The sequence below is a fragment of the Oncorhynchus keta genome, chromosome 19, assembly GCF_023373465.1.
Source record: "Oncorhynchus keta strain PuntledgeMale-10-30-2019 chromosome 19, Oket_V2, whole genome shotgun sequence".
NCBI classification, from domain to species: Eukaryota; Metazoa; Chordata; class Actinopteri; order Salmoniformes; family Salmonidae; genus Oncorhynchus; species Oncorhynchus keta.
In genome coordinates, this window is record NC_068439.1 from 38,793,812 (window position 1) to 38,818,326 (window position 24,515).

General features: G+C 43.1%; 2 protein-coding genes across 8 annotated transcripts in view; one reads left to right on the top strand and one right to left on the bottom strand.

The window, feature by feature from the left end:
* The window catches only part of LOC118398244 (bone morphogenetic protein 8B-like), a 25,119-nt gene extending 21,120 nt beyond the window's left edge, over positions 1-3,999 (top strand). For both annotated transcript variants that reach the window (XM_035793400.2, XM_052470534.1), the window contains exon 7: positions 2,663-3,999. In XM_035793400.2, coding sequence (XP_035649293.2) covers positions 2,663-2,812 — 150 coding nt within the window. In that variant the 3' untranslated portion in view covers positions 2,813-3,999. The remainder of the gene's footprint in view (positions 1-2,662) is intronic.
* Positions 4,000-6,391: 2,392 nt separating this feature from the next.
* Positions 6,392-24,515, bottom strand: part of LOC118398246 (zinc finger MYM-type protein 4-like) — a 46,812-nt gene continuing 28,688 nt past the window's right edge. For 3 of the 6 annotated variants that reach the window (XM_035793404.2, XM_035793403.2, XM_035793405.2), the window contains 8 exons: positions 23,060-23,269; positions 21,850-21,974; positions 21,463-21,640; positions 21,127-21,278; positions 20,913-21,027; positions 20,442-20,699; positions 17,853-17,985; positions 16,451-17,675 (listed from right to left, as the gene is read on the bottom strand). In XM_035793404.2, coding sequence (XP_035649297.2) covers positions 17,441-17,675; positions 17,853-17,985; positions 20,442-20,699; positions 20,913-21,027; positions 21,127-21,278; positions 21,463-21,640; positions 21,850-21,974; positions 23,060-23,269 — 1,406 coding nt within the window. In that variant the 3' untranslated portion in view covers positions 16,451-17,440. The other 3 variants (XR_008071008.1, XR_008071009.1, XM_052470526.1) reach the window with 3 other exon arrangements.

Consider the following 24,515-nt stretch of genomic DNA (forward strand, 5'->3'; position numbering starts at 1 on the left):
CCACACAACACATAGATAATGGCTCTGAGTTACTAGCTTAACAAGAGGAAAGAGACAAGGAGAGTTACTCCCTGTAAAATGTCATTGAAACCCTGTTATTCAGGTCAACTAGGAATAAGGAACTACTATTACTAAACTATTGACTCTTACATTGAGCAGCAGCAGGTATATCTCAGCCTTTGGCTCAATGCTGGCAGCAGCGGGCAGGAAGGAGTACAGGAGAGCGTACAGACGCTCCATGAACCCACCAGGGTGCTAAAGGAAACAGAGGAGGAGAGAAGAGAAATTGAAGTGAATTTGCTAATAGAGAGACATCGAAACATGTACCAGTGAGATGCTACTTACCACCATCAGGGACTTCTGAGCTGTCATCAACCCAAACAGCACCAGTTCAAAGAGGACATCTATCGGGTTAACATGATGGATCTAGGACAAGAAAATAGGAATGATTTCAAACAGATCAGATACTGTGATGTATAAAAGACATGCATGTGGTAGAACTCAAAGTGAGACAGTCAGCCAGCTCCCTCTCAATGTCAATCTTCCGGCCTGGGGCAGGGAGACGAGCCTCAGGGCGATGTCCTCCACTCTCATGGTGGTAAGGTAGAGGCTATGGGAGGGAGGAAATGGAGAATGTCAACCATTAGTCAATGGGTATAACAGCATCTGACAAGTCCAGACTACACAGACATTTAGAGGAACAGGGGGCTAATTGGTATCAGCTGCCAATTACCAGTGGGCTCCTAAAGCAGACAACAAAGATTTTCAGAATGAATATGTGGGATACTTTTCAAACATAAAACCAAAAGCTTTCTGAAAAGTGTACCTCAAGGATAGTCGGCACATCCTCAAGGATGATAGCAGCATCCTGGACATGAAGGATAACTGGCAGCAGTGGCACATCCAACTGGACCTCATCCAGTACAGTTGATTCTAAAAGTAGGAACAGGAAAACAAACAGTTATTAGGACGTAAAACGTAGCGCGCTAGCTAGTACTACTAGCAAAAGTGCATCGCTTAGCAACAATTACTCAAGTTAACATATACAGTGGGGCAAAAAAAGTATTTAGTCAGCCACCAATTGTGCAAGTTCTCCCACTTAAAAAGATGAGGCCTGTAATTTCCATCATAGGTACACTTCAACTATGACAGACAAAATGAGAAAGAAAATCACATTGTAGGATTTTTAATGAATTTATTTGCAAATTATGGTGGAAAATAAGTATTTGGTCACCTACAAACAAGCAATATTTATGGCTCTCACAGACCTGTAATTTATTCTTTAAGAGGCTCCTCTGTCCTCCACTCGTTACCTGTATTAATGGCACCTGTTTGAACTTATCAGTATAAAAGACACCTGTCCACAACCTCAAACAGTCACACTCCAAACTCTTCTATGGCCAAGACCAAAGAGCTGTCAAAGGACACCATAAACAAAATTGTAGACCTGCACCAGGCTGGGAAGACTGAATCTGCAATAGGTAAGCAGCTTGTTTTGAAGAAATCAACTGTGGGAGCAATTATTAGGAAATGGAAGACATACAAGACCACTGATAATCTCCCTCGATCTGAGGTTCCACGCAATATCTCACCCCGTGGGGTCAAAATGATCACAAGAACAGTGAGCAAAAATCCCAGAACCACACGGGGGGACCTAGTGAATGACCTGCAGAGATCTGGGACCAAAGTAAAAAAGCCTACCATCAGTAACACACTACGCCGCCAGGGACTCAAATCCTGCAGTGCCAGACGTGTCCCCCTGCTTATTAAGCCAGACAATGTCCAGGCCCGTCTGAAGTTTGCTAGAGAGCATTTGGATGATCCAGAAGAAGATTGGGAGAATGTCAAATGAAACCAAAATATAACATTTTGGTAAAAACTCAACTTGTCGTGTTTGGAGGACAAAGAATGCTGAGTTGCATCCAAAGAACACCATACCTACTGTGAGGCATGGGGTGGAAACATCATGCTTTGGGGCTGTTTTTCTGCAAAGGGACCAGGACGACTGATCCATGTAAAGGAAAGAATGAATGGGGCCATGTATCGTGAGATTTTGAGTGAAAACCTCCTTCCATCAGCAAGGGCATTGAAGATGAAACGTGGCTGGGTCTTTCAGCATGACAATGATCCCAAACACACCGCCCGGGCAACGAAGGAGTGGCTTCGTAAGAAGCATTTCAAGGTCCTGGAGTGGCCTAGCCAGTCTCCAGATCTCAACCCCATAGAAATTCTTTGGAGGGAGTTGAAAGTCTGTGTTGCCCAGCAACAGCCCCAAAACATCACTGCTCTCGAGATCTACATGGAGGAATGGGCCAAAATACCAGCAACAGTGTGTGAAGACTTACAGAAAATGTTTGACCTCTGTCATTGCCAACAAAGGGTATATAACAAAGTATTGAGATAAACTTTTGTTATTGACAAAATAAATTCATTAAAAATCCTACAATGTGATTTGAAGTGTACCCATGATAACAATTACAGGCCTCGTCTTTTTAAGTGGGAGAACTTGCACAATTGGTGGCTGACTAAATACTTTTTTGCCCCACTGTATGTTGCAACACATATATTTGAAAATAGTTGTTTACTAAACTGACAGGATATTATCATTGATTCTATCAAAGTGTATGTATGAATAAGTCTGATTGACCTCTTTTCATGGCAGGTTCACCTTTTGAAGCCGGATGAGGTTCCCAAAGCGTGCTGCGCACCCACCAAGCTCAGTCCCATCTCTGTACTCTTCTACGACGACAACAACAATGTGATCCTAAAGAAGCATCGCAACATGGTGGTCAAGACCTGTGGATGCCTGTAACATCTGTGGTGGCCCATCTATTCTACATCATTTTAATAAACTTCACTACCATTGTTCCAAAAGATACAAACAGGGTTGATTGCAATAATCTGGCAATATGCGGAAAAATAGTATGTATCTACACTGAACATAAATATAAACTCAACATGCTACAATTTCAACGATTTTACTGAGTTATAGTTCATATAAGGAAATCAGTCAATTAAAATATGTTCTTTGGGCCCTAATCTATGGATTTCACATGACTGTGCATCTGTTGGTAACAGATACCTTTTTAAATGAAGATAGGAGCGTGGATCAGAGAACCAGTCAGTATCTGGTGTGACCACCATTTGCGTCATGCAGCGGGACACATTTAATTTAATGTTTTTGTTATTTTTTATTTAACTAGCCAAGTCATTTAAGAACAAATTCTTATTTACAATGTCGGCCTACCCCGGCCAATCCCGACGTTGCTGGGCCAATTGTGCACCGCCCTATGGGACTCCCAATCATGACCCGATATCATGCAGCCTGGATTCCAACCAGGGACTGCAGTGATGCCTCTTGCACTGAGATGCAGTAACTTAGACCGCTGCGCCATTCGGGAGCCCACATCTCCCTAGCATAGTTGATCATGCTGTTGTTTGAGGCCTGTGGAATGTTGTCCCACTCGTCTTCGATGGTTTTTAAAAGTTGCGGGAACTGGAACGCGCTGTCGTGCACGTCGATCCAGAGCATCCCAAACATGCTTGTGAGTATGCAGAACACGGAAGATTTGGCACATTTTCAGCACCCAGGAATTGTGTACAGATCCTTGCGAAATGGGACCGCGCATTAACATGCTGAAATATGAGGTGATGGCAGAGGATTACTGGTACAGCAATGGGCCTCAGGATCTCATAGAGGTATCTCTGTGCATTCAAATTGCCATCGATAAAATGCAATTGTTCGTTGTCCGTAGCTTATGCCTGCCTATACCGTAACCCCAGTGCCACCATGGGGCACTCTGTTCACAACATTGTCATCAGCAAACCGCTCGCCCACGCGACGCGGGATTGATCCTTAAAAGAGCACACTTCTTCATTTACATTACATTTAAGTCATTTAGCAGACGCTCTTATCCAGAGCGACTTATAAATTGGTGCATTCACCTTATGACATCCAGTGGAACAGCCACTTTACAATAGTGCATCTAAATCTTTTAAGGGGGGAGAAGGATTACTTTATCCTATCCTAGGTATTCCTTAAAGAGGTGGGGTTTCAGGTGTCTCCGGAAGGTGGTGATTGACTCCGCTGTCCTGGCGTCGTGAGGGAGTTTGTTCCACCATTGGGGGCCAGAGCAGCGAACAGTTTTGACTGGGCTGAGCGGGAACTGTACTTCCTCAGTGGTAGGGAGGCGAGCAGGCCAGAGGTGGATGAACGCAGTGCCCTTGTTTGGGTGTAGGGCCTGATCAGAGCCTGGAGGTACTGAGGTGCCGTTCCCCTCACAGCTCCGTAGGCAAGCACCATGGTCTTGTAGCGGATGCGAGCTTCAACTGGAAGCCAGTGGAGAGAGCAGAGGAGCGGGGTGACGTGAGAGAACTTGGGAAGGTTGAACACCAGACGGGCTGCGGCGTTCTGGATGAGTTGTAGGGGTTTAATGGCACAGGCAGGGAGCCCAGCCAACAGCGAGTTGCAGTAATCCAGACGGGAGATGACAAGTGCCTGGATTAGGACCTGCGCCGCTTCCTGTGTGAGGCAGGGTCGTACTCTGCGGATGTTGTAGAGCATGAACCTACAGGAACGGGCCACCGCCTTGATGTTAGTTGAGAACGACAGGGTGTTGTCCAGGATCACGCCAAGGTTCTTAGCGCTCTGGGAGGAGGACACAATGGAGTTGTCAACCGTGATGGCGAGATCATGGAACGGGCAGTCCTTCCCCGGGAGGAAGAGCAGCTCCGTCTTGCCGAGGTTCAGCTTGAGGTGGTGATCCGTCATCCACACTGATATGTCTGCCAGACATGCAGAGATGCGATTCGCCACCTGGTCATCAGAAGGGGGAAAGGAGAAGATTAATTGTGTGTCGTCTGCATAGCAATGATAGGAGAGACCATGTGAGGTTATGACAGAGCCAAGTGACTTGGTGTATAGCGAGAATAGGAGAGGGCCTAGAACAGAGCCCTGGGGGACACCAGTGGTGAGAGCGCGTGGTGAGGAGACAGATTCTCGCCACGCCACCTGGTAGGAGCGACCTGTCAGGTAGGACGCAATCCAAGCGTGGGCCGCGCCGGAGATGCCCAACTCGGAGAGGGTGGAGAGGAGGATCTGATGGTTCACAGTATCGAAGGCAGCCGATAGGTCTAGAAGGATGAGAGCAGAGGAGAGAGAGTTAGCTTTAGCAGTGCGGAGCGCCTCCGTGATACAGAGAAGAGCAGTCTCAGTTGAATGACTAGTCTTGAAACCTGACTGATTTGGATCAAGAAGGTCATTCTGAGAGAGATAGCGGGAGAGCTGGCCAAGGACGGCACGTTCAAGAGTTTTGGAGAGAAAAGAAAGAAGGGATACTGGTCTGTAGTTGTTGACATCAGAGGGATCGAGTGTAGGTTTTTTTCAGAAGGGGTGCAACTCTCGCTCTCTTGAAGACGGAAGGGACGTAGCCAGCGGTCAGGGATGAGTTGATGAGCGAGGTGAGGTAAGGGAGAAGGTCTCCGGAAATGGTCTGGAGAAGAGAGGAGGGGATAGGGTCAAGCGGGCAGGTTGTTGGGCGGCCGGCCGTCACAAGACGCGAGATTTCATCTGGAGAGAGAGGGGAGAAAGAGGTCAGAGCACAGGGTAGGGCAGTGTGAGCAGAACCAGCGGTGTCGTTTGACTTAGCAAACGAGGATCGGATGTCGTCGACCTTCTTTTCAAAATGGTTGACGAAGTCATCTGCAGAGAGGGAGGAGGGGGGGGAGGATTCAGGAGGGAGGAGAAGGTGGCAAAGAGCTTCCTAGGGTTAGAGGCAGATGCTTGGAATTTAGAATGGTAGAAAGTGGCTCTAGCAGCAGAGACAGAGGAGGAAAATGTAGAGAGGAGGGAGTGAAAGGATGCCAGGTCCGCAGGGAGCCGAGTTTTCCTCCATTTCCGCTCGGCTGCCCGGAGCCCTGTTCTTCAGCGTGCCAGTGGCCATCGAAGGTGAGTAATTTGCCCACTGAAGTCAGTTATGATGCCGAACTGCAGTAAGACCCTGGTGAGGACGACAAGCACGCAGATGGCCTTCCCTGTGACGGTTTCTTACAGTTTGTGCAGATATTCTTCAGTTGTGCAATCACACAGTTGCGTCAGCTATCCAGGTGTCTGATCTCAGACGATCCCACAGGTGAATAGCCGGATGTGGAGGCCCTGGACTGGCGTGGTTACACGTGGTCTGAGGTTGTGAGGCCGGTTGGATATACAGCCAAATTCTCTAAAACGACATGGTAGAGAAAGGAATATTAAATTCTCTTGCAACAGCTCTGGTGGCCATTCCTGCAGTCAGCAGGTGAATGGATTATCTTGGCCAAGGAGAAATGCTCACTAACAGGGATGTAAACAAATTGGTGCACAAGATTAGAAAGAAATGCGCTTTTTGTACATATGGAACTTTTCTGGGATCTTTTATTTCAGTTCATGAAACATGGGACCAACACTTTATATGTGGTGTTTATATTTTTGTTCAGTATATTGACTTTGAGAATGGTATATGAATAACACCAATTACCTCTTTCATAACGACGGATCTTCACATTCAACTTATAACCCTACTTCACTCTTAAACTATTCAAATCTACAGTAATTCAGATAATTACATCACCCTTTGTCATATATTATATGAGTCCAATCAAAGCTGTAAAGTACTGTGACACAAGTACAATGCTACATTTCTACCCTTTTGATGACTGTTGTCTTGTTGAACCAAGAATTTCTCATTGTCTCTTTTAGATGTACTACACATGGTTCAATTAAAACGCTAAATATATGGGCCATAAGTGTGTGCATTTCTTTTGTTCTACCTGTAACCAGTACAAGTTAGTAGCAATGGAAAATGTCCAATTCAATTTTGTCGTTTTTCTATGTAGAGAGGATCCAATACACAGGAATGTGTCATTGTCAACATATTTATGGAGGACTGTGTACTGCTATATTTGTAATAAAATAAACTAGAATATTTATTGCAGAGGTTGATTTGATGCAGAAGTGAGAGGAAATGCCAGTGAACACAGACCTCCAGAAACTGATTGACACTCCTATCCTAAACAGTGTCACCACTCTTCAGCTACATAGCATTCCAGTATATTGGAAATACATTTGAAAATACTTGTAAGTATGCATTTGTCTGGTATCAGTATAGAAGGAATGGCGTTTAACTTGCATTTGGAAGCAACACATTTTCTGCTAGAATTACAAGGCATACATATTCTCTCACACATACAACATATTCACTGCTTTCCATCAGAATGGATCAAATAGGTAGAGGAATGATTTCATATATATTGCTACATTTCTTGGAAATGGTCAAATTCAAAATACAACTGTTACAACGTGGACCAGGTGACTATCCACAGTGATTTTGGCACTGTTTCAACCAGGGCCTTTTACAGGCAGAACAAGACTCAGTCTTGGGCAAATAACAAATCCTTTCCACTATGACACCATTCTCAAAGAAAGCAGAAATGATTTGCACAAGAGTGTATGGGAGGAGGTATAGAAAAGAGTTGTGGGTTAAAGTAAGACTGCGGTACACAACTGAGAAAAAGTTGCAAAAACAGTAACACCCTGATACTTTTAGACGCGTAACAGTCTAGATGTTACTGAATCAGGTATTAATGAAGGAAGCAGCATGGGAAAAAGGGATGTAGGTAGAGTGGGCTCATATAATTAAGATGGGCGCTTCAAAAGAGTCTGAAGTTGAGGGGTGGTTGGACATATAAGATGGGGTGCTGGTGTGCTTCTGCCCCCCTTTTTAGGTCATTGTCACAAATATCCCCCACCCATGTCCAGGGGTCTCAGTATTTTGTCTCTTGATGCCATTAAATTCCAGTTGCAGCGCTCTAATTGTGGTCATCGTGTGTCTGTGAATCACAACAAAGGCGATGAGTGACAACATATCCACATATTGAGTCATACAAAATACAACTTTAGCAGAGGGAAAGAGTTCGCTTCTAACATGTAAACTGTGAGTCTGAATGATGAGAGCATCTTAACCCAGCTGTAGGTCCATTGTGTGTGTTGGTCTTTTAAGCCTCAACATCATCCAGCTCTGGGGGCATTGGGGATTTGGGATGCTTGCTCTCAAAGTGCTGCTTGAACGTCTTCGGGTCCGGCTTCTGCGTCTGTAAGGGTCAGGTAAGGGATGGAGGATATCAACAATTGTTGGCTGAGACCGAATATTCAGGTGATAAACAAAGCAATACAAGGCATCAAAGTACTACACATCACACAGGCCAGTACAATGGACTAGACACAAAGAGAAACCTAAAAGGTAGGGATGTCAAACGTACAGACGATGGAGGTTCTTGTCTAGAGCACCTGGTTAAATTGTGGTTGAGAGCATTATTTTACTCTCTAAATGGTTAAATGAGTGAGAAAGAGATGTCATTGTTGCAATAGTTTGCCAGTGAGCAACAAACTACATGACCAAAAGTATGTGGACAGCTGCTCGTCGAATATCTCATTCCAAAATCAGGGGCATACGGCAATGCTGCTATAATAGCCTCCACTCTTTTGGGAAGGCTTGCTGCGGGGACTTGTTTCCATTCAGCCACAAGAGCATTCGTGAGGTCGGGCACTGAATTTCGGCAATTAGGCCTGGCTCGCAGTCTGCGTTCCAATTCATCCCAAGGGTGTTCGACGTAGTTGAGGTCAGAGCTCTGTGCGGCCAGTCAAGTTCTTCCACATTGATCTCGACAAACCATCTCTGTATGGACCTCGCTTTGCGCATGATGAAACAGGAAAAAGCCTTCAAACTGTTGCCACAAAGTTGGACGCACATTGTATGCTGTAGAGTTAAGATTTCCCTTCACTGAAACTAGGGGCCTAGCCCGAACCATGAAACAGCCCCAGACCATTATTCCTCCTCCACCAAACTTCACAGTTGGCTCTGTGCATTGGGGCAGGTAGAGTTATCCTGGCATCGGCCAAAACCAGATGTGTCTGTCAGACTGCCAGATTTTGAAGCTTGATTCATCACGCCATTGAATGCATTTCCACCGCTCGATGGCGGTGAGCTTTACACCACTCCAGCCGACACTTGGCATTGTGAATGGTGATCTTAGGCTTGTGTGCGGGTGACTCAGCCATGCAAACCAATTTCATAAAGCACCCAATAAACAGTTCTTGGGACGTTGCTTCCAGAGGCAGCATGGAACTCGGTAGTGAGTGTTGCAACGGAGGACACAAGCTCCCGTTTTGTGACCTTGTGTGGCCTACCACTTAAAGGCTGAGCCGTTGTTGCTCCTAGACTTTTTTGTTGACCGGGGCAGCTATAGCAGGGTAGAAATTTGACTAACTGACTTGTTGAAAGTCACTGAGCTCTTCAGTAAGGCCAATGTCTATGGAGATTACATGGCTCGATTTTATACACCTGTCAGCAACGGGTGTGGCTGAAATAGCCAAATCCACTAATTTGACGGGGTGTCCACATACTTTTGTATATATAGTGTATACTATCATCTTAAATGGACATGTTGAAATATTTTGCCATAGTAAATTGTATATTCTGATCATTTCCATAATGTGGACAGTTACTGTTAATAACCTACACAAACCTTCATTTTCACCCCAGAAAATGAAGTGGAATTACACATCCATTTTACCTCAGATTGGTGATATTAGTACAAAAGTATATTTTCTTCAAGATGACATGTGATTGACTGTTTAATAATAATAATAATAATAATAATAATATAATAATAATAATATAATAAATAATATAATAATAATATATGCCATTTAGCAGACGCTTTTATCCAAAGCGACTTACAGTCATGTGTGCATACATTCTACGTATGGGTGGTCCCGGGGATCGAACCCACTACCCTGGCGTTACAAGCGCCATGCTCTACCAACTGAGCTACAGATCAATATCTTTGGTTTTGTACTGATGATTATGTTATGGCCTTTACCATTACATTTAAATTATGGATTTCATGATTCAACAAGAAGAGAGAAGTGGTAGTCATGTGACTAGCTTTTTGATTCATTCTTAGTTTTAAAAAAATTGGTTAAATCAAGAATTGATTGAGCAGAGTATTCCACCCACTTGCCCCACAACCACACGTGTGCAGAAATGTCCCAAATGGTGGCACACTATTCAGTATTACCTAAAAGTATTACCTAAAAGTATTACCTAAAAGATTTAAACGTTAAATAGGCATGTGTTTTACATTTCTAGAATTTAATTAATATCAAATGTACATTTCCAGGATATAAAATAGAACAAGAAATACACAAATCAATGGTTTTATAGGGTGAAATGTTAGGTTTAAGCTTTAGTCACTCCTTATTCCTATACAGGCAGGTGAAATATATATGGATAGTAAAATCAACATGTTTATATTCATAATGGAAGTCGTGAAAATGTCTCAGGTCAATATATGAATCTATGCTGTCAGTAACATGAAAGACAGTAACATTTTCCCTGTTCATATACTATGGTATATAATTACATAAGTACTCTGTTTTTGGAATGGGACTGTAGACATGTGATTGATGTGGGACACTGAATGGCATTAGGGTTATTTTTGTTCCTTTCCTCCACAGGGAATACCAGTCTATGTGCCAAAGGCTGGGAGCAACATGGGGGGGAAATGTGTTATTACTTCTCCACTGATTAACTGACCTGGAATCAGTCGGGATATGTATATTTCCCATGGGGAGACTCCTGGTCGTCATAGACAGCCAACTGAATTACTATTCAATGACATTATGATAAAGTACATCTACAATCACCTTTTACTAAGGCCTTAGATGACTGTGTTAACCCAGAGCAGCACTCTAATATTCATTTTCAGTTCAACTTTCTGGTAAAGACCTTTTGAGGTGAGAAAGTTCTTAAAAAAAGATCCTTAACAATGACACCGAGTTCTGGATCGGGCTAACGGATGCACAACAAGAGAAAACATGGTTGTGGGTGGACAACCCACCTCTAGACGAAAAGGTCAGATATTGTGTCATTCAAATAGTAATGCATTTGCTTCAAATCACAACTCACTATAGGTAAAGCATGATCATTCAGTTAAATATTGCTGCCATGTACACTACCGTTCAAAAGTTTGGGGTCACTTAGAAATGTCCTAGTTTTCCATGAAAACATACATGAAATGGGGGGCAAAATAAATAGGACATAGTCAAGACGTTGACGAGGTTATAAATAATGATTTTTAAAATTGAAATCATAATTGTGTCCTTCAAACTTTGCTTTCGTCAAAGAATCATCCATTTGTAGCAATTACAACCTTGCAGACTTTTGGCATTCTAGTTGTCAATTTGTTGTGAGCTTACTCGAAAAATTGCATTGTATTTGTTCAAACCATTTTCTCCATCAGTTTACTAAGAACAGGCAGCAAACAGATTGGTCGGCTGTTTGAGCCAGGAAAGGGTTTGTGATGCACACAAAATGTATGGTCATGTGTTCGTTTCTTTGTATTGGGGAAGAACGCTTTTACTGAAATATCAGTCCTCCAAAGGTCAGCCACTGCGATGCATTTGTACTGCTGTTGGCCAGTAGGGGGCAGTGAGACGTGTTCGCGTCACACTGGGACTATATGGGATCCTGCACCTGTGTGTTCTCATAATTTAGAGGACCTTTGAAAGAGAAGCCACATTCTCCCGTTTCCATCATCTATCCTGTGTTACAGGAACTACACTGCTCAAAAAAATAAAGGGAACACTAAAATAACACATCCTAGATCTGAATGAATGAAATATTCTTATTAAATACTTTTTTCTTTACATAGTTGAATGTGCTGACAACAAAATCACACTAGAGTGAAAAGCACCGCCAGCATTCAAAAAGTGACCAAAACATCAGCCAGGAAGCATAGGAACTGAGTCACCACCTGCATAGGAACTGGTCACCACCTGCAGAACCACTCCTTTATTTGGGGTGTCTTGCTAATTGCCTATAATTTCCACCTGTTGTCTATTCCATTTGCACAACAGCATGTGAAATTTATTGTCAATCAGTGTTGCTTCCTAAGTGGACAGTTTGATTTCACAGAAGTGTGATTGACTTGGAGTTACATTGTGTTGTTTAAGTGTTCCCTTTATTCTTTTGAGCTGTGTATTATCTGCTACACCAGCCCCAAACCTGGGACTTGTAACTGGTGCTTTACTATTTAGGTAGTGGAATTACTTCAACTCCTTTAGGCTTTGGGTAGACATCCAAACAGGGGTGGTTAATACAGTCGGCTACCATTCTCAATAGTCTTCCATCTAGGTCGTCTATACCTGGTGGGTTATCATTATTGATGGATAACAGTAGTTTCCCCACCTCTTCCACACAAACTTGACCAAAATCAAAACAGCAATACTTCAGTCATTATTAGATCTTCAATACACAAATAAATGGCTCACTGGTCAATGTTTTAAAATTCTCTTCAGTTTGTCCACTTTACCAGTGAAATAGTAATTGAAATTATTTGATATAGCCAAAGGTTTGTTATAAATGGCCCATCAACTTCAATGAACAATGGAGATTAAATCAGGTTTTCTGCCCATAATATAATTTAAGGCTCAAATCTCTTTTCATTGTTTGTCATTTATCTTATTTTGGTAATATAACTTTTGAAGTTTAGTCACAATTTCTCCATTTAGAGCATCACCCAATCAGCTGAGCAGCCCGACTTGTTCGCCACTTTCTTTTTGCACCATAAAAATGTTGTTTTAATTCATCATCGATCCGAGGGGCACTAACAGTTCCCAGTTAACAGGTGCATGCTTGTCGACAACCGGCAAGAATCATTTTACAAATACGCAAAGCGCCGCATCTGGATCCTCCTCATACACACCAGACCAACAAATGTTTTCCATCTTCAACAACATTTATATGATCTCATCACTTTAGGCCCTGCATTTGGAACGTTGGCTTTACTTGTTATCGCCACAGCTGTTATGGTCACCACAGCCAATGGGAACGGACATTGCTTTGGAGAAAAGCTCTGCATCATTAGTAAGTTCTGGTTCTGTTCAATACAAGTGGTTCTGTAGGTTCTGTTCAATACAAGTTGATGTCACAGATACAATACTTTGCATACACTAATTGGTCGAGCAATAACCTGGGTCATGTCAGAGGCATTCGTCCCAGTATGAAGCTTCCACTTGAGAGGAAGATAACCAGTCAATGTTCAGGTCACCAAGAAAATATGTTTCTGTTAGTATCAGAGGCCTTCTCTAAAAATCACACATTCTCCAGATACGGAGTTTGCACTTTGTGGCCTACAGCAGTACGCATAAAAGACTTCAGATGAGGCAGGGGAACCTGCAACCACAGCACTTCACTGGTCATGTAGATCCTTTCTGAGCTTTACAGGACTGTGACTCTGAATATATACAGCAACACCTTCCCCGTAGACATGCCTGTGTTTTCTATAGCTGTTATATCCTATATCCTGCTGTCATTTAGGTTAGTATTGTGGAGTAACTGATGGTGATCCATTCTCAGTATAACCATTATGCTTTGTAATCGTTTTATTTATTTATTTATTTTTTAAATCACCATTGACCTTGTGGTGAAATCCCTGAGCAGTTTCCTTCCTCTCTGGCTACTGTTAGGAATCTCTCTGTAGTGACCAAAGCCTAATTAATAACTTCACCATGCTCAAAGGGATATTCAGCATCTGCTTTTTACATTTTTGTTGTTGTCGTTTTTAAACGAAATCGGTGCCCTTCTTTGCGAGGCATTGAAAAACCTCCCTGGTCTTTGTGGTTGAATCTGTGCTTGACATTCACTACTCAATTGAAAGACCTTACAGATAATTGTGTGTGGAGTACAGAGAGGAGGTCATTATTTCAAAATCACGTTAAACACTATTATTGAACACGGGATGAGTCCATGCAACTTAATAAATATATAAATAAAATATATGCCATTTAGCAGACGCTTTTATCCAAAGCGACTTACAGTCATGTGTGCATACATTCTACGTATGGGTGGTCCCGGGGATCGAACCCACTACCCTGGCGTTACAAGCGCCATGCTCTACCAACTGGGCTACAGAAGGACTGGAGTAATGAGTAATGAGTAATGAGTAATGGAGTAATGAGGTATTAAATTGATTGAAAAATATATATATATATTTTTCTGTACATTCTGTACACTTTTTCCACATTTTGTTACGTTACAGCCTTATTCTAAAATGGATTAAATAGTTTATTTCCCTCATCAATCGGCAGAAATTTATCCCATAATAACATCCCAATACCCCATAATGACAAAGCAAAAACGTTTTTTTAAAGATATTTTTGCAAATGAAACATTTACATAAGTATTCAGACTCTTTACTCAGTACTTTGTTGAAGCACCTTTGGCAGCGATTACAGCCTCGAGTTTTATTGAGTATGACGCTACAAGCTTGGCACACCTCTATTTGGGGAGGTTGGATGGGGAGCGTTGCTGCAGAGCTATTTTCAGGTCTCTCCAGAGATGTTCGATCGGGTTCAAGTCCGGGCTCTGGCTGGGCCACTCAAGGACATTCAGAGACTTGTCCCGAAGCCACTCCTCCCTTGTCTTGGCTGTGTGTTTTGGGTCGTTGTCCTGTTGGAAGGTGAACCTTCACTCCAGTCTGAGGTCCTGAGCAACCTGGAGCAGGTTTTCATCAAGGATCTCTCGGTACTTTGCTCCTTTCATCTTTCTCTCAAACCTGACTAGTCTCTTCATCAGACCAGATAATCTTGTTTCTCATGGTATCAGAGTCCTTTAGGAGCCTATTGGCAAACTCCAAGCGCGCTGTCATGTGTCATGTGCCTTTAACTGAGGAGTGGCTTCCGTCTGGCCACTACAATAAATTCCTGATTGATGGAGAGCTGCAGAGATGGTTGTCCTTCTGGAAGGTTTTCCCATCTCCAGAGAGGAACTCTGGAGTTCTGTCAGAGTGACCATCAGGTTCTTGGTCACCTCCCTGACCAAGGCCCTTCTCCCTCAGTTTGGAGCAACATTTCTTCCATTAAAGAATGATGGAGACCACTATGTTCTTGGGGACCTTCAATGCTGCAGACATTTTTTGGTACATTTTCCCAGATCTGTGCCTCGACACAATCCTGTCTTGGAGCTCTACGGACAATTTCTTCGACCTCATGGCTTGGTTTTTGCTCTGACATGCACTGTCAACTGTGAGACCATGAATTGACAGGTGTGTGCCTTTCCAAATCATGTCCAATATTTTGAATTTACCACAGGTGAACTCCAATCAAGTTGTAGAATTTTTATTTCCCCTTTAGTTTATTTAACCAGGTAGGCTAGTTGAGAACACCTTCATTAACCAGGTAGGCTAGTTGAGAACACCTTCATTAACCAGGTAGGCTAGTTGAGAACGCCTTCATTAACCAGGTAGGCTAGTTGAGTACACCTTCATTAACCAGGTAGGCTAGTTGAGAACACCTTCATTAACCAGGTAGGCCAGTTGAGAACACCTTTATTTAACCAGGTAGGCTAGTTGAGAACACCTTTATTTAACCAGGTAGGCTAGTTGAGAACACCTTCATTAACCAGGTAGGCTAGTTGAGAACACCTTCGTTAACCAGGTAGGCTAGTTGAGAACACCTTTATTTAACCAGGTAGGCTAGTTGAATACACCTTCATTAACCAGGTAGGCCAGTTGAGAACACCTTCATTAACCAGGTAGGCTAGTTGAGTACACCTTCATTAACCAGGTAGGCCAATGCGATTTGTTAAGCATATTTTTAGACCTGCCATAACAAAAGGGTTGAATACTTGACTAAAGACATTTCGCATTGTTCTACAAACAAAATCCCACTTTGACATTGTGGGGTATTGCGTGTGGCACAATCTACATTTAATCCATTTGAAATTCAGGCTGTAACACAAAATGTGGATAAAGGGGTGTGAATACATTCTGAAGGCTCTGTATTATGTGGGAAAGTATTGCTTATCTAGTAATACACTGACCTGGACTGAGAGTCGGGATGACTGTCGGCTCCATGGGGGAACACACCTGATCATTAGACAGCCCAGAGGAGCAGGTAGCTTTGACTCTTAACTGACAATGTCATTCATTGCATATAGAGCAATTCCATTCCTATTAAATTCCCAAGTTGTAAGCAAAATTATAGATTTTCTACAATATTAATTTAAGGGTATTCTACTGTGTTTAACTAATAGTATAGAACTTTGGGTGGACAACACCTCTAGGTCCAAATAAAAAGTCTGAATATTAGTTTAAATCCATTTCAAATAGTACATTTCAAGTATCACATTTGCTAGCATTGATGAATGAGTAGTTAAGGGGTTTGTGAGCTGATGACTGAAGTTCATCTGTAATACTGCTTCGCTATGTTGTCATTCTAATTGCTTTCTAAAACTGACTGACAAAATGTAATCAGAGATCTTCACTTTGAGCATGCTTCTTAGATTGATTCTTAAAAATGTAAACAAAACAATCATCTAATTCTCTGCATTAATAAAGCTTCCAAAGTTAAACATTTGTTTTTCAGTATTTATTTAAAAATATTTGATTAAAAAAAAAGTTTCTCAGAACAAAATCAATGCAATTTTGAACTAGTATGAGGAGCACTTGCAAGGTAAATGCTTGTCTTTCCAAATGAACAAACGTGTTCTACATACGGAAACACAGAATGACATTTTTTTCCTTCAACATTATACATGCGTGTAGGGGCACTGACATCAAGCATTTTAACAAGTTGAAATGACTCAATATAACAGTCAACTCAAGGAATGTCTGCCAGCCATCAATTTTAGTAGGCAATGGACAACACCACTGATAGCAAGTTATATCACTCGTTGTTCGTACAATATTATCTCATTCCCAAAGCAACGAGGCTAATCCCTTTGACACACAAAATCTCAAACAACTTCGCTGACATGGCTGAATGACATTGCAATCACTGGCATTCATTTCAATCCATTGTCATTTCTGCAGTGACCCAATAAAGAAAGAAAGGGAATATTGAATTCAGCAGTACAGGACCTGGTCAGATATGGGATCCCAAATTCTTAAAAGCTTTTGACCATTTCCCCAATCGGAGTCCATGTTGAAGAGGGCTGGAGAGCATCGTCTCTCTCCTATGGTGACGTTAAAGAACTTGAAAATAGCTTGTTAACCCGGACTTGTTTTTCTCTAAGAACACAATAATGCTGACAAAGGCAGTATGGCAGTTCTTAAAGTGATTCCTCCTACTTTTCCCCGTCCATTTGCCTTGTAGTGACCAGACAGCATGAACAGTGTCTCCATTGAGCAGTTGAGCATCTGTTTATAATTTGCATGTACACACATCTCCTACACAATGTGTGTACATGACACCATCTCAGTCTAGAACTGTGTGAACCCACTCCTCTTCACACACAGCTGAAGGTGGATTCTAGGAGTCCTTTCGGATCAACACGTAGTGTTTGTGTGTAAACAAAAGCTTATAACTGTACGTGTGTGTGTGTGTGTGTACCAGTCCTCATGGTCAATCCGAGTTGTCGTCATGTTGGTCGGGGACCCACTCAGGGTCCTTGGACTGGGGCTTGTTCCTCTGGGGGTCTCCCAGATGAATCTCCCTGACGGTGAGGATGCGTGTCAGCATGGTGTCCAAGGTGTGGTCGTCCAGGCCCTGGGAGGAGAACCACATGGGGCTGTTGGGGACGCACGAGCGCTCCGGGAGCAGGAAGAACACGTTGGTGCGCTGCTTTACCGAGTCCGAGCTGGAGGAGAGAAGAGGGTGAGGAGAGCTCTGTGTTAGAGGGCTTGTTTTCAGTGATATGAGGAAAGAGCTCAGAAAAGCTGAGTTTTGAAAAGCAATGTCAAGAAGAAGTATTTCTGGTTACACTACTAAATGTTAGATTGGCCTGCAACATGGGGAGATGGTGTGTGTCACTCACCACTTGGAAAGGTAGAACTCGTACAATCGGACAGGACAGCGGAGGGGATTCTCACTGTTCTCCATCATCTCCAGCACCTCCTCTTTCTCCTCGTCATCCCTCTTCCTCTTCGCTGCCACACCATCTACATCCGCTACACACACACACACACACACACAGGTCCATGATTACATACGAATCAAATTTGATCTGTGATTGCAGGGCACAATGAATATCTTAGGCTGAGAGCTCCAACATATAGGACCAAGTGAAAAAATGAAAATATATATATATATTTTCATTTTTCACAAAAAAAAATATATATAGAAATAGCACTATATACATAAACTGTAGCAGCAATGAAGACAAATGCCCATTGGGGTGGAGGCAGAGTAAAGACTTTAGGAGGTGGGGAGGGAATTACCATAGGGGGAGCACCATGACCATTGAGGGGGCATGGGGACCAAGTGAAAAAAAGAAAAACAATAAACTGCATTTGGAAAGTATTCAGACCCCTTGACAATCCACAGTTACGTTACAGCCTTATTCTAAAATTGATTATATAGTTTCCACCCCTCATCAATCTATACACAATAACCCATAATGACAAAGCAAAAACAGTTATCAATTTTGCAAATATATTTAAAAAACAACTTTGAATATCACATTTACATAAGTATTCAGACCTTCTACTCAGTACTTTGTTGAAGCACCTTTGGCAGAGATTACAGTATTCAAGGGGTCTGAATACAGAAAGTATTGAGACCCCTTGACATCTTCCACATTTTGTTACGTTACAGCCTCATTCTAAAATGGATTAAATAGTTTCCCCCCTCATCGATCTACACACAATACCCCATAAAAAAGGAAAGATCACATTTACAGTTATGCAGACTCCTCAGTACTTTGTTGAAGAACTCTTGGCAGCAATTACAGCCTTGAGTCTTCTTGGGTATGACGCTTCAAGATTGGCACAACTGTATTTGAGGAGTTTCTCCCATTTTCTGCAGATCCTCCCAAGCTCTGTCAGGTTGGATGGAGAGCGTCGCTGCACAGCTATTTTCAGGCGTCTCCAGAGATGTTCGATCGGGTTCAAGACCGGGCTCTGGCTTCAGAATTGTCCCAAAGTCACTCCTGCGTTGTCTTGGCTGTGTGTTTGGGGTTGTTGTCCTATTGGAAGGTGAATATTCGCCCCAGTCTGAGGTCCTGAGCAGGTTTTCATCAAGGAACTCGATCCTGACTAGTCTCCAAGTCCCTGCCGCTGAAAAACATCCCCACCGCATGACGCTGCCACCACCATGCTTCACCGTAGGGATGGTGCCAGGTTTCCTCCAGATGTGACGCTTGGCATTCAGTAGAGTTGAATCTTGGTTTCACCAGAGAATCTTGTTTCTCATGGTCTTAAGAGCCATTTAGGTGCCTTTTGGCAAACCGTCTCATGGTGACACCGTTGAGGATGGGGACGTGTCCAGTCTGGTTCCTAGTGAAGTCCACAACAACTCCTTTGTTTTTAGCTGACATTGAGGGAGAGATCGTTTACCTGGCACCACGCCGTCGGTGCCTACCTCCTCCCTGTAGGCTGTCTCGTCGTCGTTGGTAATCAGGCCTACTACTGTTGTCGTCAGCGAACTTGATGATCGATTTGAAACTGTGCCAGGCCACACAGTCGTGGGTATACCGCGAATACAGGAGGGGACTGAGCACACACCCTTGTGAGCCCCCTGTGTTGAGAATCAGTGTGGAGGAGGTGATATGGTCTTTTTTATTTTTTTATTTTACCTTTATTTTACTAGGCAAGTCAGTTAAGAACAAATTCTTATTTTCAATGACGGCCTGTGGGTTAACAGTGGGTTAACTGCCTGTTCAAGGGCAGAACAACAGATTTTGTACCTTGTCAGCTCGGGGATTTGAACTTGCAACCTTTCGGTTAATAGTCCAATGCTCTAACCACTCACTAGGCTACACTGCCGCTTTGACTAGACTCAAAGCATTTCATGATGACGGAAGTGAGTGCTACTGGTCAGTAGTCATTCAGTTCCGTTCTTGGGCACAGGGAGGATGGTAGACATCAGAGGCTTGCAAGTTCCTGTACATTTCCTCCGTCGCACCATAGGGTGTTGGTCATAAAGCATTGCCCACCACCTTTGCGCTTTCCAGAGAGGCTGCTTCCTATCCGCTCAAAACAAAACTATAAAACCCGCTGGTTGTCGGAGGAAAGCAAAGTCTCAAAAGTATGTTGCAGAATCTGATGTCCCTCTGGAAGGAGATCCTCGCTCTGAGTTGGCCAAGTTTGTTCATTAATGATTGAACATTGATGAGTAGTATACTCTGTAATGGAGGACTGGTCGCCCAGCTTCTTAATCTCACCACGTCACGTCCGGCGTCTTTGCTTCCTACTCTCCTGGAGGACTCCCAAGCAGCTTGAGGCCTCGCCGAAGAAGCTAGTCCATTATTTTCCAGTCTCATGGAAAAATAATTAAAAACCTGCTATGTTTTATCGGAGCAGAAACATATGCAAAACACAGTATCAGAAAGCACAAAAGACACATGAACAGGACTAGAGCAAAGGGTAGAGAGGTGCGTGAAGGAAACAACAAAAAGACAAAGCACCTGCTGTCTCAGTAGCTAGGTCTTTCTTGGGGATGGGCGGGTAGAAGCGCAGGAAGTTGGACTTGGTGTTGTCGTGGATGGACTTGGTGCAGCGCATAACGTGGGCAAAGGAGAGCTGGCGGTGCTGGGCCACCGTCTTGAACTGGAAGAACTTGGTGCAGAAGAAGAGCAGCGTGTTGAGCAGCACGATGGGAGAGTAGGCCCCCAGCTGTTTACAGTCCCACAGGTACTCCTCCTCCACCCGCGAGTGCAGGTAGCCTGGGAGGGAGGGGAGAGATTCAAACATGCTAATAACAACCCCAACACCATCAACCTACCTACTATACCTGAAGGGAAAGGAAGAGAGTGGGAGTTAAGATGGAGGAGCGAGATATGGAATAAGAGGTCAAAGCAAAGGCCTTAATAACATTTTTTTGTTATAAACTTTATTTTCCCCACTGGGCGTACGAGTGTGTGTATGTGCAGTCTTACCACTGGCCGTTATGGTAGGTTTGAAGCCTTTCAGCAGCTTGGTGATCTCCAGGGTGAACTTGCCATAGAAGAGATCAGTGAATATGTTCTCCATGCGCCCATTCTGAAATAAGTACTGCAGAAAGAGGGTCCATTATACATGACATTTAACCGAATGATGTCATCAGAAGTGAGTTTTGTGTGTGTATGTCTGTGTTAAATGTGTGTGTTCTACCTGCTGGATGCCGAGACAGAGATAGAACAGACTGTCCTGGCTGTAGGACTCGCCGTTGGGTCGTTTCACTTCACAAATAAACCGACAGAGACCGTAGCCCAGCTCTGCTGTAGTGCACTTTAAAACATCCTCTTTTATCTCCATTGGTCGCGCTGTAACGGGGAAACAGGACGTCAAGGTTAACTTATTCAGTCTACTAAGTTAAATGAGTCCCACAGGCAATTAAGAGGTAGGTTGAATTCTATAAAGGAGGCAGTAAATGAGGAAGAAGCAAAGCAACAAATGTGTGATATCAGGATTTTCATAACAGTCAAGTGTATCAGTGAGCAGACCCACAGCCAAATCGAGGCTTCTCCAGGTCTGGCTGGGTCTTGCTCCACTGGACCCATCTCTTCCAGGCGTCCACCCCGTACATGTGCTGCAGTTTAGGGGGCTCGCCGGGCACCACGTCACTCTGCGCCTCACCCAGTGACGCCACCACTGACGCAGTCTCTGCTGCTTTCGACTTACGCCTCTGTGGGGTCAACGGGGTAGTCACAAACACACACTGAATTAGGTAACACTTAACTTGAAGCCCAGTGTCAAGTAAAGTGTTACCCAGATTTACAAAGAATGAGGAAAATGAAATAAGGCGCACTGCTGGGAGTCAAAATATGGAAATTATAATTGCACAAGGCGATCTTTGAAAGGGGTCTCATTTAGATACATTTTTTGGGCTCGTACCTTTTTCTTCTGTGGCAAGCCATCCCGAGCTTTCCTTCTGGCTCTTCGTCGTGGAGGAGAAGGTGGAGGACTGGGACTTCTATCCCTCTCCTGATCCCTCCAATGGGCCATCAGCTCCAGGGTTTCTGGCAAAACGATAGAGATATTTGACAACAGACTACAATGAGAATGAGGCCAGAAGAATTGCAGTGTGTAGTATCAAAGAAGGGTTGTTACATGGTTAAACTATAACAGGGCAGTTGAAAGATGGAGATATATAGAGCTGGAAGCCATTCACTATAAAGTCAATATGTTTTGACCATATAATCAGACATTGAGAGTCTTCAACCAAGGTATAAGTAGATTTCAAGTTCCTTGGTGTCCACATTACCAACAAACTATCATGGTCCAAACACACCAAGACAGTCGTGAAGAGGGCACGACAAACGCCCCCGAAGATTTGGCATGAGTCCCCAGATCCTCAATAAGTTCTAGTGCTGCACCATTGAGAGCATTCTGACCGGTTGCATCCCCGCCTGGTATGGCAACTGCTCGGCATCCGACCGTAAGGCGCTACAGAGGGTAGTGCGTACGGCCCAGTACATCACTGGGACCAAGCTTCCTGCCATCAAGGGCCTATATAATAGACTGTGTCAAAGGAAAGCCCAGTCACAGAATGTTTTCTCTGCTACCGCACGGCAAGCAGTACCGGAGCGCCAAGTCTTGGACCAAAAGGCTCCTTAACAGCTTCTAACCCCGAGCCGTAAGACTGCTGAACAATTAATCAAATGGCCACAGGACTATTTACATTGACCCCCTCCCCTCCATTTGTTTTGTACACTGCTGCTAATTATGCAGTGACTTCACCCCTACCTACATGTACAAATGACCTCGACTAACTTGTACCCCCGCCCACTGACTTGGTACCGGTACCCCATGTACATAGCCTCGTTATTGTTATTTTATTGTGTTACTTTAGTTAATTAGGTAAATATTTTCTGAACTCTTCTTGACCTGCACTGTTGGTTAAGGACTTGTAAGTAAGCATTTCACGGTAAGGTCTACCTACACCTGGTGTATTCGGTGCATGTGACAAATAAAGTTTGATTTGAAGTGCTATACAAGTCACACTGGGAAACTTCAGAAACAAAAAGTCTCAGACTGAGTCCATTTAAACAATGATCAAAATCAGGAATCCCTGAGAAGGTGGAAAAATTCCAGCATCACTCACGGACAGGGAAGTCGGCCTCTATATCCATGATTGGGGGTGGGGGTGTGATGGGGGTGTGGATGTCCATGATGGGTCGGAGCGTCTCGTGGGCATAGGGTCGACTGTGGCGCGAGGAGACGCCGGGGGTGGGAGGTGGCTCGTCGTGCCAAGAGGTGAGGAAGTTACTCAATTCTTCTGTGTCCAGGTCTCCACTGTAGGTGCTTCCCTGGTCTGGTCCCCGAAGAGAAAACACAAAAGCATTCAAGTTATGGGACAGCTCTCAACATATTCATTGATAACCCCTGTTATTTACTTGACAGTTTAGTAGGAACTACTTGTTAAAATTGTTTTTGTTAATACTATGTTACAGTGCCTTCAGAAAGTATTCACACCCCTTGACTTTTTCCACGTTGTTACAAAGTGTGATTAAAATGGATTTAATTGTTTAAAAAAAAAAAAAAAAAAGAAAATCGACATATAAATACTATAATGTCAAAGTGGAAGACGAATTAACATTAGAAAAAATAAACATTAAAAAATGAAACACTATATCTTGATTAGATACTGTAAGTATTCAACCCCTCGAGTCAATGCATGTTAGAAACACCATTGGCAGAGATGAGTCTTTCTGGGTAATTCTATGACCATTGTTACTTTCAACATTTTTCAAGCTCAGTCAAATTGGTTGTACTGAGAACTACAATCTTGTTGATCAATCCTCAGGTTTCTCCTATCACAGACATTAAACTCTGGCCTGATGGTCAAATCCTTGAGTGGTTTCCTTCCTCTCCGGCAACTGAGTTAGGAAGGACGCCTGTATCTTTGTAGTGACTGGGTGTATTGATACCCTATCCAAAGTGTAATTAATAACTTCACCATGCACAAAGGGATATTCAAATGTTTTTTTTGTACCAATAGGTGCCTATCAATAGGTGCCATTCTTTGCTAGGCATTGGAAAACCTCCCTGGTCTTTGTGGTTGAATGTGTGTTTGAAATTCACTGTTCGACTAAGGGACCTTAAAGATAAATGTGTGGGGTACAGAGATAAAGTAATCATCCAAAAATCATGTTAAACACTATTATTGCACACAGAGTGAGTCCTTGCAACTTATTATGTGACTTGTTATGCAGATATTTACTCCTGAACTTATTTAGGCTTTCCATTACAAAGGGGTTGAATACATACTAACGCAAGACATTTCAGCTTTTCATTTAATTCATTAGTTTTTTTTTTAATCAAAAAGCATATAGTGCATTCGGAAAGTATTCAAACCCCTTCACTTTTTCCACATTTTGTTACGTTACAAGCCTTATTCTAAGTGATTAAATACATTTTTCCCTTCGTGAATCTACACACAATACCCCACAACGACAAAGCAAAAATGTGCCAATGTATGAAAAAAATGTAAATAACTTATTTACATATAAGTATTCAGACCCTTTGCTTATGAGACTCGAAATTGAGCTCAGGTTTCC